At 43.1% G+C, this 18,550-nt stretch overlaps 1 protein-coding gene across 1 annotated transcript; it reads right to left on the reverse strand.

Annotated features, from left to right (window-relative positions):
* Window positions 1-137: 137 nt before the first annotated feature.
* Window positions 138-5,400, reverse strand: LOC120456968. Its single transcript, XM_039644119.2, has 3 exons — window positions 4,939-5,400; window positions 3,188-3,535; window positions 138-3,090 (listed from the first exon to the last, which is right to left on the reverse strand). The coding sequence occupies exons 1-3, from the start codon at window positions 5,078-5,080 to the stop codon at window positions 1,388-1,390; spliced, it is 2,193 nt and encodes a 730-aa protein (XP_039500053.1). The 5' UTR covers window positions 5,081-5,400; the 3' UTR covers window positions 138-1,387.
* Window positions 5,401-18,550: the final 13,150 nt, after the last annotated feature.

The raw sequence follows: 18,550 nt of genomic DNA on the forward strand, positions 1-18,550 counted from the left end.
ATATTTTTAAAAAGCTGTGTAATAGATTAACTCACAATTTCAGTTGCACCTTGCTGATATACTGGTGTGAATCATACTCGACAAACCGGCAAAAATGAATTTGCAGTAACCCATTAATAGTAAAAAACCTTTGGGAATTTGTTTCATCATTATAAATAGTTTATTTTCATTGATCAACACAAACGAGTTATTTAAATATGCATATAGATAGGGCTGCGTATACGCATAGCTATAGTAATAGTCATATGTATTTTCTTGTGTGCTCCGCTGCGATTAATGTAAAGTGTAATAAAATTAATACAACTTTAAATGTGAATGCTCGCCCTCACATGGACTACGAATTACGACACCAATCGATCTACCAGCTAGATGGTCTACAAATATAATGGGTATTTTGTGTGATTTATAGTTCATATTTGTTTGAAGTTTCATAAACTTTGATAACATTTAGTTAATACCACATGGGTGACCAAAGCAGCAAACATAAATAAATGGAGAACGACAAACATTAAGGTAGGATATTTAAAATTATTTATTGCAGAATTTATTCATCAATTCTTTTCAGATTTCATTCGTCTCTCACGTTTTGAATGTGCTTCACGCGTTTCTTAAGTGTAATGTATATGTTTGTTTCACTACACAATATAGTACTCAATACAAAATAAAATAAAATAAAATAAGCTTAGCTTGCAACTAAAATTATGTACACGATAGGAATATAGGTATATAGTATATGTATAATTAATTGTGTAATATGTACAACAGCAAATACTTAGTAACGTTTGCCTACAAACATAATAATTCTTTTTCTTCTCCACTTTCGCTGTGCATAAGGAAACTTGGGATGCATAAGAGAACAATAACATGGCTGGTGACCCCGATGCTCATCGCAGGTCACCAGCTAGTTATGCAAACAAATAGCGTGTGTGTGTGTGTGTGTGTATACAAACAGGTTAAATTAGAAATTCTTTTGGGCTGACCCTAAGGATTTGTTTAGCTCCGAGTTGACGAGATCTATATAGTTAAACATTCACGATTACAAGACTCAATACAGTGGATAGATAAACATACACACGGATACGTTTTGGCCAGGTTTAGGCCACAGGGTCTATCCGAGTCCTTGTGGTCCAGACCTGGCCCTAGAGTTCTACACAGAGATGGAGACAAGCATGCATCGGTATCTAATAGTAAACACTCTGTTTTGGACATCTCTACTAAGTATGCTTAAATCAACTTCTTTGTCCAGGAGAACTACTGGCGCCATGGAACTCTCTGCTCTGCCATCTACTGCTCTGCTCCCCCGACTCTGATCCCATCAGAGCCTCTGTCTCTTCGCTCTCTCTCCTGATCCGCCTAGTCGTGATCCTGTCCAGCTCCCGGGGCTAGCTTACTCCGCCAAGATCATCTTGATGCTGGCCACCTCGGATTCCAGGCGCTCCAGCTGCGACTTGAGCATTTGATCGCGCTCGGCACTGGAGACCACGTTGGCCTCCTTGGGCGCCAGAAGCTTCCTTTGCAGCTGTGCCGTCCACTCCGCACTGGCGATGGAGATACCGGAGTCCCTTTCGTCGCTGGAGTTGTCGCCGCCATCATTCCAGGCCGGCGGCGATGCACGATTGCAGTTGGGCTCCTGCTTGATGTGCTGCAGCGAGAGCAGCGCGGTGGCCGCCGCATCCTTGTCGCCGAGATGGGACTTGTGGCGCAGCTTGAGGGGCAGACAATTGTTGGCATCGCTGCTCTGCTGCGGACTGCTCCGTTGCAGCTGCAGTGGAGCCATGTGCGCCGGTTCGTGCTCCTGCTCATCATCGCCGGAAACAGCTCCCGATGAGGAGGCCGAGGACAGAGTGGAGGAGGTGGTGGAGGAGAGCATGTGCTCGTAGCTGGGTGAGCAGGCCCGCCGCGATAGATTCAGCACACTGGCCGCACTGGCGGACACCGATGAGCTACTGACCGCATCCACAGCACTGCTGCTGACCGCCGTCTCGACATTGTGGCTCCAGGCGGCAGCCGCTTCCAGGTGATCCTTATAGGCGCTGGGAGCGGGAACGTAGAGTGCAGCAGATGGTGGCGGTGGTGGTGCACCCACCACGGCTGCCGCATTGTACAGAGCGCCGGCGGCCACCACCTTGCGCAAACTGTCCAGATCCTCGGGCCTGACATTGCGGTTAAGTGCCTGCTGCAGTTGCACCTGGAGATTGGCGATGGTGGTGCTTGGCGGGCGGTTGTGCGGATCGGAGATGGTTGGCGAACTGGAGCCGGCACTGGGGCTGGGCTCCTGCTGCTGCTGTTGTTGTTGCTGCGTTGGCTGGGAAAGCTGCTGCTGCTGATGCGGCTGATGCTGCGGCGGCTGTGGCTGGTAGAGATGCTGTGTCTGCGACTGCGGCACAACCAACTGTTGTAGGTGCGTTGGCGGCGGCGCAACAACCGCATGATGTATGTGGTGGACACTCTTCACTGTGGCCTCTGGCCGAGCATTGCCATTGGGTCCGTAGATCAGGGGAGATAGTGGTGGACCCACCGGATAGCCATTGTGGCCACCTTGGGGCGATCCCTCGCCCGATCCACTGCCGGTGGGCGAGGAGCCCGAGGAGGATCCACCACTGCCGCTCATCTTGGCGCGCTTTGTGTTGCTCAGCACCTGTTCGCTGGTGGGCAGCGAGGCCAGGATCTTCTCCACGCTAACCAGATTCTCGCCGGAGATGTTGAACTTGTCGCGTATGGCGTCCAGCTGGGCCTTCAGCACATGGTTCTCCTTGGTCAGCTCGATGACGCGCTGCTCCAAAACCATGTCATTGTAGCGTCTCTTCTCCCGACTCCTCTTGGCGGCCTCGTTGTTCCGTCTCCGACGATCCCAGTAGCTCTCGTCCTTCTTGTTGTCCGGCGTGAATTCGCGTTGCTTTCGCTGCGAGAAGAGCTCCTTTTGAGCGGCGGTCAACGCCGACTGGGGTCCATTGCCACCCTGTGAGGGCGATTGGGCCATCATTCCATCTCCATAGCCACTTCCCGGGACATACTTGCCCAGACTGTCGGACATGCCGCTGTCATTCGACTGCGGACTGATTGACCCGCCGTACATGGACAACGGATGCACTGCAAGAAAAGAAGGGCATCGAATTAGTTATCAAGCTTTTGATACTATAGATACGGTATGATATGATATGATATCGTTTTCATCTTGGATACTTACAATTAGAAGCCTCGTTGGAGCTGCCGTTCATCGACAGGGTCGGCGATATATTGGACAGCCGGACGTTGTTCATCATGGCGATGTTGGCTTTGTTGTGGCTGTTGGAGGGCGTGCCACTGAGGACCTCGGGCATTGCTGTGGACACAGATGCCTCCGGATAGAGTTTGCCCGGCGGCGCTAGCAGGAGCAGCTTCTCCTCCTGGCCTCCGGTGGGTGGGCGTGGCCCGTATGGAAAGTCGCTGCCGCTCAGCTTCTGCTGGCTGTAGTGATGCAGCTGCGCTAGTTTCTGCTGCAGATGCTGCTGGTGCTGCAGGTGGCTGGTGTTGGATTGGGTTTGGATGCGAGGAACTGCAATTAAAATATAGAGGGGTTAGTCTCTTTAGAGTTTTCGAGTTTAAATTATTGCTAGATCAGTAACATTTCAAATTTTCAAACCCTTCTACTTTTTATATTATTTAGCACTTTCGAGATCTTTTAAACAGTAAGGTATACCCGTTTTGAGACCATTGACTATCCGCGCCTGGAAGCAGGTTACACTTTTGTTTAGCCCCAAAAATAATAAACAAACAAGACCTTGCCCCCAATTGAAATTCAAGATTGCGCAGAATATGTCTTTCCTGCTACCAAAACAATATCACTTATCACCTATTTATGGCATTTCTTTCAAATGTTCTTATCTAGCTATGTGACACTTAGAATAAATATATACATATTTAGTAATACTAATACTAATCAGGCTGGGCATTTGATAAGCTGACAAATTGACAAGGGGTCCGCCACCCAACGCAAAACTCGTTGGGTCCCCAAAAAGTCTAATGCGATCTTGTCTGGCCCACACCCACAGCCACACACACGCACATAGAACTTTCTTTGTTCAATGGTCCTTGCCCTTGCTTGTTGCCCTCGTCTATAGCTTTAGCGTTTGCTTTCGTTTTTAGCACAGGCATTTACACAATGATTACGGCGAATGATGCAAGAATTGGCGAGTGGGAGCGCGAAAGAGAGGGCGCGAGAATTAGACGACAAAGGCGACGAAGAACCAGCACAGGCACACACACACACAGCCACAGGAACAGTGCTAGAATGTAAACAAGAAATCGCACATTGCACATCTCTGTGTGAGTGCGCCCCCGCGTCCGTTCCCTTGGCCCACTTTCTCCCACTCTCTTTCTTTCTCACTCACCCTCACCATGACCATCGAATTGGCATTTACAGTTCAATGTGCTCGCAGACACAAACACACACACGTACGCTTAGCGCTCTGGCGGCCAGACTCTGCCGACGCCGACGCCAACTGCGCAGCTGCCGGCAACCCCTAAACGGGGGAGCAACAGAGAGGGCGACACAGAGAGCAGGAGCAGCGCTGCAGTCGGCGTCTTGACAAAATTCACAAAAACAAAATGACTAAGCTTCGCCAGTCATCATCACCGCCCCCCACTTAACCCCCCACTAACCCACACTTTTTCGAGTTATTTTGTTTTGCGTCTCAAACATTCCTGTGTTATTGTTTTAAACCGACTAAGTTAAGTAAATATTTTTGATATTTGGATAAGTTACTACGCAAAAGAGCAGAAATATTTAAATATTTTCATAAGTTTTCCCACACTGGTTATGTATGTATTTATTCTCAGATTTAAGGATCAAGCGTGGAAAGTTCAAAAATTATGCTTAAAAAAGCACACAGTTTTGTTGAAACTTTTCATGACACTGATTTATTTTTTTTTATTTTTTTGTGGCACTAGAACACCTACATTTATTGTTGCTGGCGCTATCCTGCTTGTAGTTGTTGCTGTAATTCGTATCCGTATTGTTTTTGAGTATCAACAGATTTTTGGTCGTTGCAGCCGCTTTGAAAAAGTTCACTTTCTGTTCCAGCGTGCAGACAATCGACATAATGTTTTGTTGTTAAAACGAACAAATTGGCATTGTTTTGTGTGTGCTTTCAATTGCAAATGTTATCCAAATTTTTTGAAAATCGTTTTTCAAACACTTGTACAGTTCTTGGTTTAACCGATTTAGTTGGCTAACGCGACGTTTCTGCGCTTAATGCACTTGGCCGAAATGCTTTTAACGGCTCTCACTTGCTTATCGCGATTGGCAGTTGTTGCTATTGTGAATCCGATCGGCTGTATACTATATTGTACGGTATAGCCTAGAGACTTATCGCGAGCGCCTGAACCGCTTCGAAAGAAGGCTGAATCGCAATTGAATTTGTAAAAGAATTTCTCCGACGAGCTGCTCGGCGGTCACGTTGTGGCAACACGCATCCGATACACGCGACCCAGCCTGTTCGCTCGCAACATGTTGCGTGCGGTTCGATGCAGTAAAAGTGAAATTTCTCAATCGCCGCTTCGAACTTGCACGAACATGCGCGTTGCAAGCGATCACATTGACGCGTTGTTGTTGAGTAATCAGCGCGGCAATCTCAGCGAGAACAAAATCGTTTCGAGCTGCATATTCGAAACTAGAACGTGATTGCCTGCTGCGCGGGTTCGCTCTTGACGCTCAAACACACACACATACACACTAGCACGCACACACACGTAAGGTGAGTGAGGTGCTTTGGCCGCGTGAGTCCGATTTCGATTGCGATTCTTATTCCCATTCTGATTCCGATTCTCCGTACTGGTTGTGTTCATTTTTTAGCCTTTTTCGATTCGTTGTGTGTGTGTGTGTGCCAGTTGGGTTGGTGACGCAAGCGTCTTACACAAAATATTCAGAGAACCAGCACATTATTAATAATCGAGAATGCATTCACATGCACACATGCAAATGGCTGGAGAGTTGGGAAAACTGATTTAAATGAAAAGCTTAGGCAAGGCATTTTTAAGTTGCATGTAAATGTGGTTTACTTGAGCCATTTGTAAGGCTTAACCTTGCACATTTACTAATATATGGTTCAAAGTTAAGGTGATTAAAATTTTAAGAACCTTGAAAAGGATAAAAAGTATTTATTTTAAGCTATAAATTGCCGATTTAATAAAAATGTATTGTATAAAAGGTCAATTACTAAATTTTCTGGATTTCCCCTATTCTGCTTTTATAAACATATGATAATTTCCCAGAAAATCTGTTTGCAGTAGACTAAACACTTATGGGATGAACCATAAACAGCGCCTTTACTAAGAACTAGCTAACTATTGAACTCGACTGAATCTGCATACAATTAACAATTTATTTAATGAACGACGAACAAATCGACAGATCACGTGGCTTGGAAACTTTGGATAGTTTAACAAGGCAAATATATGGACGTGCCGATAACTTTGCAGCCACCAAACTGTCTGGTGGGCTATTACAAAACCACTCGACAGCTTATATAAATCATAATTAAGCGGTCAGCACTGCGATACGCTTATCACAGAATGGATGGGGTAGATCCCAAAACGGCTATCAACTTAGTTGCAGTGGAAGACAAAGACAGCTATTTAAACACTGTACATGGCAAACAACAAGTTGTTGTAAAAAAGTAAGGTCAGGAGATATTACGTAATTTCCTACTGATCAGGCAGTAAAACACAAACGCGGAACAAACAGCGAATAGAATCGCATCAAAAGAAGGAATTCCATTGAATTTGCATAAAATTCTCGATGGTGATTACCAAATGCCAACAAATCAGTCGCAAGTAAATGAGCATGGAAAACTGGACTACTTACATGTACAAAAAAATGTACATAAATGCTGATAAAGTGCAACACATAAGCTGCACTTTATCTGTGCTATTAATAGAACTTTAAAAAACTTTATTGCTGCACTGTGGTAAACTATAGAGTTGCATCAAATCAGTAGAAGCCCTGAATAGAATTGATGTTATAGTACGAGCCTATAACTGACCTATCTTCCAAGGGAATTGTAATTTCCTATTAAATATACATATGTAAGCTTGCTATCCATTCGCAGTTTTAATTTCTAGCCAATGCCCAACATCCAGTTTCCAGCCTCCAGATTGCCGCTGATCATGAGCAAATCCCAATTACGTGATCACTGCGCGATATCCACGTGAGCGGCCCGATTCACGTGTCCGGACCAATCGTAGTCGGATCCGCCGGCTGGGGTGCCAGACCCCCGACCAACCTCTCTGGGATACCGCGTAATCTGCGGCACATCCATTATCAGTATGCAAATGTATAATGGGGCCCTTATCACACCAATCTGTTTGGTGTGTTTTCGCTGGTGTTTTCTGTACTAACATTTTGCCCCGGGACGCCAACACTCATCTTTTGGGTTTGTTTTGACACACTCATACTCGAGTAGGGTATACGCTTGGCTGGCGAGGTGTTTTGGGGAGGAACTGCTGCAGTTAGCCCAAAACGGTTACGAAACACTTTCGTCGTCGTCGACGTCGTCGTCGTCGTATTCTGGGGTTCTGCTAGCACCCCATGCCAAAACGCCGTGGAAACACCCTGCTCCACCCCGTCCCCATCAGCAGTCAAGTTATAGCAGCGCTATTTATATTTTCCACAGCAAGAGGCGTGCGCGCTGACTCGACGTTCGCCGCTGGACGCTTTACGTTCGACAATCGGCAATCCAGCAATCCCGCCATTCCGCCAACCCGCCACCCGGCAATCCGGCAATCGGCGAAGCGATCACGTGTCGCGGAATGTGAGGCACCAGCGGCTAGTGCAACGCTCCCCAACAGCCGGCCTGCGACGACTCACATGTTGGCGACTTGAGTCGGCTACGCAAGCCAAATGGAAATTAACGTGTTCTCCACTTATTGCGTTTGTTCCCTGGCTGATACAGTGGTCCTTCGAAAAAGGACACGTTTTGTCAATTAAACTTAATAAGTAATATCCGCTATATACAGGCAATACTTTAAGGTATAATTTCAAACTTTACTTTTCGTATGCTTAATATTACGTATACGCGATGTACCGTATACGATAAGTAAAGTATACGCATAGTATGCAGTATATTACGTATACGCACAGTACGCAGTACGTCGTAATATGTAATATACTTTTATCGTATTTTTATCTTACTTTTGCATAGTGTAAGAGGCAGCACAGTTCACTTTAGTGAATTTGCACTGTATCAAGATTGATTCCAATACGAATATTATTTTCTTAACATAACACCCTCCATATGCGCGGCCTGCAGGGGGCAGCCCAATCCCAATAGAAAAAAATGCAAATCTGGGCAAGAATTTTGTTTGCACATTGCATTGATTGCTATTCGCCAAAGGTTTTTGTTGTTACTTGGCAACGTGCTCGCTGGAATTGTGCCGCTGTGGTAATTGTAGTTGTAATTGTCACAACATGTAATTCTTACTGTAGTAAGTACGTAGAAGCGAATTGGTGTATACCCTCTAAATGCAACGAGTCAAGGTATTGGTATTTTACACAATATATACAATAGAATTCAACAACAGACTGCATTAAACAGAAGTAAAGGGTACTTAAAAAGCCAGCATTAGTTTACTGGGATTTTTGTTGACTACTATTTGTAATCTTGGTATAGGTCATATAGGAAAATAAATTTCTAGGAAATGCACTCGAACAAAGTGATAAAACGGCTATTACAGACGATGAAAGTTCAAGTTACTTAATCAACTTAAAACACTTAATTGTCTGCTGTTTTCAATTACTCACTTGTTATTTTAATTTAATATTTTTAAAATCAAATAACATAGCTCACTATCTCGTTATACCCTCGAAATAAAAGGTAAAGACTCACATTCTTATATAATAAATACGTACGAGTATGTGTATGATGAAATCTGCATTTAAATATTACTTTTTTTTATTAATTTATTATTGAATGTTGACTTACATTCGGATTCGTTCTTTGTTCTGCTCGGAAATCAAGTCGCGTTGGTTATGTAATTATTGCAATGTGATTTCGCTTGCTCATTGGATGCTTTTTGCTTGATTACAGCGTGTATGTGAATACTTGTCAAGTGCAAAAGTTAATTTTGTTTTGGCGGCACTAAGTAATTCCAATAAATCTGATTAGTTTTAATAATAGTGCTTAAAATGACAGGCAAATATATGGGTATATATGTTTATACGGATATAACCTTCAGATAGCTGCGGATCACTAGCAAATATAGATCGATTAGTAAGCCAAGGTGCCTCAAATTTCAAGCTAATAAACATGAGACATATAATATAAGATAACCCAAAAACTGAATGACTTTCTTCTCATATACTATACAATAAAATTTTCTAACCCTTTCTAAGCATCTCTTTTAAGCCGGCTCTGCGAAGAAACTCTCCCAGCTTTTGTACAAATTTTCCATGACGTCCTGTCCAACTTGACCTCGAAAAGCGCGTCAACAAATTTCCCCTTTTCCCGGCTGCAATGGATGGGATTTATGTTTCTGCTGCTGCCGCTGCTGCTGATTTTCCTCTGCTAAGGCTGTGCAACGTGAGTAAACAGGCCACATGATGATTACCACAGCAACGCTGGACGTCACCAGAGCCAAGAGCCCGTAGTCGCAGCCCGTCAATCAGGTCGTATGCCGATGCCCCGATGCCCGGCTGTCCCCTCTGGCACAGTCACCCACCCAGGTAAACCCCATTTTCCAAGTGTTACGCTGGCACACAGACCCCGATGCAACATGCAACCTGTTTGAAGCCGCGCTGCTGGGAAAACGTGCGCGGCAAACGTGACAGCGGGTTCGAAGCAATTTCTGGCTGGCCTACTGAACGTTTGAGGGACCACCTGGGGGGAGGGGTCGGGTTTGGTTTGGTTGAGTGGGCCGACGAGATCGGGATGATGGGGGGTTTACTGTGGGGGTGGGGTGTGGTGTGGTGGTTGGGTTGGCTAGCTTACACCATTCGTACGATAAACATTGTACGGCAGCAGGCACGTTGCATCGGGCAGAAAGGTGGAAAACGGGGGCGATGGGGGGCGATGGGGGGCTCTCTGTGCACTCGAAAGTCACATTACCGCTGTGCCTATTACATGACACACAAACGATGGGTGGATGGGCGGCAAAACGAACGCCAGCCGACGGGGTGCTGCAATTGTTTGGACTTAGCCGTGGCAATCAATCGGACACCTGTAAGCTGCAACGTGATGAAAAGCGTGCCCGCCAAATGTCATTTAGCGGGGCGGTGCTGTCTGGCTTAGGGGCTTAGGGGTCAAGGGTTCACGCCGAGGCGCACTTAATTGAGCGGGAAATAATCAACAGTTCTCTGGCTAAAAAATTTTTCCAGCTAAAAATCATGCGGTACATCCCTCAGCTTGATAGCTGGAAAGTTTTTAAGCTGAACAAATCGACCACTTATAAACAGCTTATTTTAAGAGCATTTAGAATGAAACTTATTTGGTATTTTCCTTGTATAATTTCTTTTTTATTTATTTTGATCCATTTTGAACTGCAATTTGAAAATATTACAATATTTTAGCTTAAGTTTGAATCAAAGAAGTGGTTAGTACTGCACATACAATAAAATATTTCATATTATAAATATAACATTTATATTTAAAGCATATATTATTATAAGCTGTATACATTTTACCCAGCCCGCCCGCCAGATGGCGCCTGCACTTTGGGGCCGCTTAAATTTCTAGATTCAGTGCGGGGGCAGCAGCGACGGCCAAAATCGAAGTCGACGGCGACGTTGGCCGCGTAATGAGTGCAAATGTGAATGAACTTCCCGCAGACGCACACGCAGCTCTATTGCCCACTCGCTCGCACACGCGCGCTGCTCTTCCTCTTTGGCCGAAAAATCTCGGAAACAGCCCCAACAACAACAACAACAAACATGGGGGCAGAAGAAACCGAAACAGTGGCCACAAACAATATGCGCTGACTCTGCCGGTCTGCCGGAGCTTACAACTTTCACACCGCACCACATCGAAACCTCTAGCACACACACACACACATGAGAAAGAAAGGCCCGGAGACCGAGTCCACCGATTTTGTAGCCACCCCCCCCTCTATAACACTCCACTTCACCCGGGCAATCCCCCGCTCAACACCAAGAAAACTTTTGATATCACCCCGTTCTAAACGGCAAACGAAACCGAAATTTTGTACACATGAAATGTATACCGATAACGGTAGCCCATTTATTATGCAGAACCCCAATTCGAAGCTTTCTTTTGACCCCCCAAAACAACCGTTAATACAACCCGCTTATGATATCGATCTGCCAGTCGGTAAAAGTGATTCTAAAACACCTAGAAACCCATTGAAATATATTTCGACTTATTGATTATTCTATAATTTAAAGAATTTTCTTTTGCAACGCAAAGGGGCGTCGAATTTTGAAGGCCAAAAGTCAGAACAATGAACTTTCTTTGGAAAAGTGCCCAGTGTAACTCTGGTTTCTCTGATTCAATACATTGGTAATGTGTGCTAGCACAAACTATTAACAAATACCACACTTTAGAGCCCAGTTAGCTTGCCCCATTTTTAATGATTCAGAGATTACTTTATGATTTGATATAACAAACCTATTTGATTTTCAGGTCTATTGCGTTTCACCTTATGACACATTAGCACTCACACACTCATGTATTTAGCCGTATTTATGACTGTTATCAGAACGGCTGAGAAATCCATCGGGCTTTGTGTTTTCATCGCTGGCCACAAGCGCACTTGAGAAATCACTTAACATAAGCGGTAATAGCCAGCAAACAAGCCAGAAAGAAAGAAAGCCAACGCAGAGTGGGAGCCAAAAAGAAGCTGATAAGGCACAAATGTGCGGCACAAATGGGGTCGCAATAATAGAAGTGCCGCTAGAATTCTAAAAAAAAAATTCAACAAGTATTTAATTATATTTTTAGCAAATAAGCAAGTAATTAGCAGTAGCCATAAGATGCACACATCAGCAGTAAATGATAAAGAACGATCAATAAAAAAATCTCTTTTTTGCGTTGGGTTTTAAGCCCAGATCCTTTCACACTTTTGACCAAATGGCACTATTATGTTGACCCCAAGTGTATACGGTTTTGGTGTATTCGTGCGCTGCAAAGAGGCAACAAAGTTGTGAAGAAATTTGGGTCTTGCTCTAGTTTTCACAACCAAAGTTCAATGATCGATTGCAAAGCCAAAAAAAAAGCTGCTTATGTGTGCGAGAGAGTGAGCCCCCCAGAAAGAAAGAAACAGTGCGACAGACAGAGAGGGCTGTTGATCGACAGAAAGAGATGGAGCGACTCTCTTTTTTCGCGCTGTATTTTGCAGAACTCTCGCGTCACATGTAGAAATGTCTGCGGGCGCTTTCTGCTTTCTTTTCATCGTGCAACTTTTGCGATGTTGTTAAGTTTCCGAAAGAAATTCGTCATAAAATAAAATTTTATAATTTTTGTTATACTTGTGTGTGCGTGTGCATGTACATATGTATATGCTTGTGTGCGTGCATTCAACTTGATTTCATTTATGAGTTTGTTTTCATCATTTACTTAGAGTGTCGCTGATAAACAATTTCGGTCTTCTGGCTGCAGGTATTATTATTGTGATTTTCTTCTTTTTTCGGTTAACGAAATTAGAATAATGAAAGCAAATACACGCACACACACACACACACACACACACACAAGAAATTTTCGAGCCCAAGAATGGAAAGTCAATGCACGAAGCTGGCAGCGCTGCAGCTCCGGCAGCAACAATTGTGTAGCTTTCTTTTTTTTCGTAATGAAATTATTAGAATTTCACATAACGCCATTTGTTGTTGGCGCCGTCAAAGTCTTTCTAATTGGGGAAAAAGCTTAGCTTTTGTCAACCTGTCGATGCGAGTTATAGAAACTTAACCTTTTTTTTCTGAGCAATTAGTGCATTGCAGAGAAATGCGGAGAATCTTCTGGTATACGATACATGTATGTAAGTCTGCCAAGAAAGTTAATCGTGGGCGAGAAAGTCAAGCTTCAACGGCAGCGAAAGACTTTGAGTTCAAAGACCTTTGCTGATCGCTGGTTAAACTTACATATTGTGAAAATAAGTTGGATTGAGTGATATGGTTGTGTTGTATTTTGCAACTCGAGTATTTGACGAAGTGATAATTAGTATCTTATTGCCTATCTTAACAGTATTCCAAACTGTGCTTAACAATACCGTCTTAATACATAACACGACATTCATCCCAAATTACGAACCGTAAAAGTTAACCCAAAAACAGAGGGCTAAAAAAACTGACGACGAGCAATTATGTAATGCCCACCTACCCAAAATTTCCAGGCTGCGAAGAAACCGAAAAAAGACAGTGAAAATGGTGCATAAAACGCGGACAGAGATAAACGCAGCAAGGGAAAGAAGCGGTTGTGGGGGCCAGAAGAATTCTTCAAAGAACGCTAACTAAACAAGTTTTCGGAATTGGGTAAACGACATTATTAGAGGCACAAACGAGTGTGTTACAATATTAGGCCACCGTACCGTTAGGCGCGCAGCAAACAGATTGAGAACTACCAAAAAAAAAAAAGTTAAGAGTCTCGAGCGAACGGCATTCAAAAGATTCGTTCTCTTTCTGGCCCCCATTGTCTTATGTAATCAATTACAAGAGGAACGATAACGAAGAAAGCACGAAGCGGAGTTCTTACTTTCTCCGCAGAAGTGGGCCAACAGCGGGCAGCGACGCCGGCAGCGGCAGCGGCAGGAGCAGCGCGATTAACCAACCGAATGGAAAAGAAGGGAACCAAGACTGTCGTGTAATTATGAAACTTTCACGCAAGACCCACTCGTATCAAGACAAATGTGCTGTTCTCGCTGCAACTTCTTTTTCGGGGCACTGAAGAAAATGCAATCAATCAAAGTAGATACTGTGGTTTCATTGAAAACTATTAAGTATATCCACATATTTTGAATATTTTTTACTCTAAGAATTTAGACGCAGTTAAAATGGTTATTAAGGTTTTTTTTTTGCTTTTTAGCTGTTTTTAATTATTAGCACTACTAATTTGCCGCCAACATCCGGTTCACTCATACAAAATATGAATATTTTTCACTGTGTGTTTTTCGTTCGTTTCCAGTTTAGAATTGGGTCAAATAACGGATATGTTAGTCGCTCTCGCGCTGTTACTCTCTTTGTTTGGGGGCTGGGGCAAGATCGACCAAAGAACGTAACAAGCTGCGTCATCGCTTACTCCACTCCACTTCACTCCACCTCCCCCTGCCGCGAACGCGAACGCTACCGCCACCTGCCCCTCCCCACCCCTTGGAACTTCAGTCGCAACAGCAGCACACGAACCGAATTTTAAAATTGAGAGCACCGCAAACCGGTTACAAAATGCGGCTCTCTTCGCAGCAGTGGATCGGGATCGGTTTTACTCGGGCTTACTCAGCTGCTCTGCTCACCTAGTGGCCGGCTTTCATGCAGGTTCGTCTCAAACATGCTGCACCACTCCACTTCCCCTTCTCCATCGCCTTCACCTTCGCTGCACTGTTCTACATTTCTGCAGCGGCAGATGGGTGAAAACTCCATCGGTACAGACAGAAAAATTGCACCATAAGATGGATATGGATGCATTTCTGCATCTAAGATGCAGAATGTGGATCATAATCACAGAAAAGAGCAGTCTTCTATGCATTTAGGATAATCTAGCATATGTTTCTTATTCGTTCTTAATATGATTTGCTTACACCTTTTACATTCACATTTTTTAAATTTAATTAATATTTGCATTTTTATCAGTGTAGCTCGGCTTGAACACCGGTTTAGAACGTTTACTCATTAACGTCGCGCAAACGAGCGCAGCGCCAAGCGAACCACATGAAAATCTTTTACTATTTTTATATTTATTTTTATTGTCCAAGAAGAGAAAGTGTTACGCCAATTGATTGTTTAATTAATTTTCTTTCTGCCGCCTCTTCTTGCCAACTGGCGAGCTTCTTCTTCTGCCAGAAGGCCCTGTTCACGTTCAAGTCCATTACCAGAGCAGTGTCAATGACCATGGGCCAAAGCGAAAAGTATCGACAAGAGAAAATCCCATTCGCAGATACACCGATTCACTAATACACTTGGATAGGAAGTGGCATTTCAAAGGAATACGATTTTAACTGCTCCTTAACTTTGAACATTACTTAAAAAGCTGTATATCCATTATCATTATAATTTGATAAGTCTTACAATTTACTCAAAGCACTTCTCTAATCACTGAAACTAACTAAATAATAGCTTATTGCGTATACCTTCTGTCAGAGTATGGCTTAAATTCACAACAAATATGAGTGGGGCCATCGGCGGAGTAAAAGTTTGGCACAATGCGCTTCATTTGTTGGCCATTTGACGACTTCTTCTGCTGCTGCTGCTGCTGCTGCTGCTGCCGCTGCCGCTGGTGCTGCTTTCATATAGCCTTCATTTTTTATTCTTTGGCCAGGCATTTGCAATTGTGACTTTGGCTTTGTCTAGTTTGGCTTATGTGTCAACTGTACCGCTGAGGCGGCGATGTCGAACCCAATGAATTATGCATTCGAGCAAGTTACAACTTTCCAAATTGCTTTCCTCTGGCCATGTAGTTGTTGTCGCTAGTACCGCCTCAGTTACCGCTGTTTTTTTTGTCTTCAAATTTTTGTTGTTGCCAAATAGAAAACTCTAACCGCTTATTTGCACTTAGACTTTCGCGCGATCTTCAATTAAGATAAATGCTTTGCTTGCCCTGGTTGCAAATTGGCGGGAAAAAACGTGGGATGATTGGGAATGCCCCCGAAATCCATTTGAGCACTATCTTTATTGGTAATAACTCTTTGAAAATAGCCCTTACTTAATAGATATTTCAGAACGATGATGTCAATACTCAGAATATGTTCTTGGTAAGAAAGGGTGAAACTTTGTTTTTCTCGAAAATTTTATTTATATACCCTTTAATTGTTTACTCGGTGATTAAGCTATATTTTGGGAGGGCAGTTCCTTTAAGTTTGATTTTTACTAAGCTAGATTGCTTATAAATAAATTAACTATTAAAAAATCCCAGAAGTGATATGGATGAATGCAAAAAAAAACAAGAAGATGCACTCATTAGCCCAATTAAGTACAGCACATCATGCACTGCGTATACGTAATCTGCTGCAGCAGCAAAGTAAATAAAGCATACGCCCCTTGGGTTATATAAAAGTGCCACTGTAAATTACAATTATATAATGCAACAGCGATAAAACCCACACAAAGACGAAACCAGAACGGCCAAGCGGCGGACAAAGAAGAGAACGATCGTTCTGCCAACAAAGAGATAAAGGAAGCAGCGAGGGGTGTACAAGGAATAATGGGAATGCAGGGGGCAATGTCGAAGACCCAGCCTGATACAGGGTGTCGCTAGTCCCAATCCCGATCCGATGCCAGCGGATGTTGCGATTATTACGAAATAAACGAAGAACCAGACCAGAATGAATAAGAATGAAAACGAAATGACAGCGATCGAGAGGGAAACATGTACATGCACACACACACCCATACAGAGAGGATCGTGGCAGATACAGATACATACATCCACATCCAGTAGGCAGTATGTTCGTATTATCCCTTTTATAGCAGAAAATCAGAAAATGCCAACGGCGCAGCTCGGCGCAAGAAATTCTTAAGAAATGCTAAATTTAGAGCGCCAACAGCAGCCCCCAAGCCCCTCAAAGTAGGTTGATTGGTCATATCTGCCAGCTCTTTTCATTTGTTGTATCTGCTGTATTTTTTTTGTAGACCCGGTATATTATATTCCATTCTCCCGCTCACAGTTAAGTTAAGCAATCTGCGCAGTTGCAGACAGGAACATAAACCTCTGACGAAAGAGTCTTGAACTTTGTGTGCAACCAGCGGTTGAACTTTTATCGCAATCCTAACTCCCCAGTCTCTTATCGCGCTTTCTTTGTCTCTTCAGCAGCGAATATTTCATCATTTAGTGCTCGAAACTCGATGATTATGCAAAAGTTGTTCGGAGAATATTTATTCACTCGCTTAATTGGCCATTTTTCGCTGACTAATGGGAAATGCATGTGATGTCATTTAGCTAAAAAGATCTCGAGGAAATGGGGGAAATCGAGAATGAGGAAAACGGAAATCGCTTTCATGGCAACTTTTGCAGTCGATTGACGATGTCTGCAAATCGTTAGTTTTAATTAACATGATTCTAGTTATCCAATTTGTACACGTAGAGCGATGGGTTCCCATGAATTTATTTCGTGATATATATGTACATATAAATATAAAAATTAAGAACCATATTTCTGCAATATTTTAAGTCAACTAAAATGTCTCTATTTAACATCTGCATAATAAGTACACAATAAATTGTGTAATTTTAATTACACGAAGCTTATTTCGAATGTTTCCTCAAAAACCTGAGTTTTGCTTGCGTAATTCAACATGACGTAAATCACGATTGCTAATTATCAAGGTTAAACAACATATAGTATTAATAAAAAATGTTTTTCGTTGAGGCCACCAATTATTGGGTGACGTAAAACTAAACTGCTAATAAAAAGTATTTAATATTAGAGAAAAGTTAATGTTGAAATATAATCTATCTATATTTCAAGATATTATCTAATTGCAAATGTATAGTTTGTATTCCTTAAGGAAAAATTATGCAAACCAGTTTACCACATTTTCAAAGAAGAAAGAGAGGGGAAATTAAAGAAAAAGAGACGGGAGAAATGAGGGCAATGGAGGGGCAATCACTGCCTTGTATACATATCAATTTAATTGTAAGTGTGCATAAATATTTCAACAGTATTACTATCGCAGTACTTCGAGGAACCATATATTACATTACCCTGCACAATTTACATAGACCATGGGGAAAATAAAGAGCAGGAGAAGGAGAAGGGTAAGGAGGCTGAAAACGCGACTACCCCACGATGCCAGCTGCGCATTTTTTTATAATGCACACAGACTGGGTGCTGTGCTAATTTATACAACAATAATGCGAGTATAATTTTTGTTTTTACTTTTCTGCTCCGCCGCCAAAATGATCTTTTTGGAATACCCACACACCCGGCGCGCAATACACTCGCGGCCGGATGAATAGAAGCGAACGAAGAAGGTTCTCTCCGTGTCTCACAAACAAATAATTATACAGCAAAGAGTTTTTACATTCAACTATTATGTTTTATAATATTTAGGGAATATTATTTATGTCAAAATAACATTACTTATATTCCAGTTTTATAGCCCTGACTTAAAGAGTAATATATTTTATCTTTGTCTAGAATAATATATACATAATTGTTTGCTTCGCCTTTATCCTGGTATCTACGGTTTCTACCACTGCTGTACATATAGGGGCTGCAGCTGTGTGAGCGAGCGAGCCAACGACTGATTCGTTCAGCCTTGAACTTCTCTGCGAGTGCATTAACTCTGCGGACAGCGCAGCCGGCGTCGCAGTCGCAGCTCTGTCCGCTCGCGCAGAATGCTGGTTCTTGTCTCGCTCGCACTCGCAGCCCCACCGGCTAAACGGCATACGCAGTGTGTGCCCAAATGCGAGTGTGT

Source organism: Drosophila santomea, chromosome 2L, assembly GCF_016746245.2.
Source record: "Drosophila santomea strain STO CAGO 1482 chromosome 2L, Prin_Dsan_1.1, whole genome shotgun sequence".
Classification (NCBI taxonomy): domain Eukaryota; kingdom Metazoa; phylum Arthropoda; class Insecta; order Diptera; family Drosophilidae; genus Drosophila; species Drosophila santomea.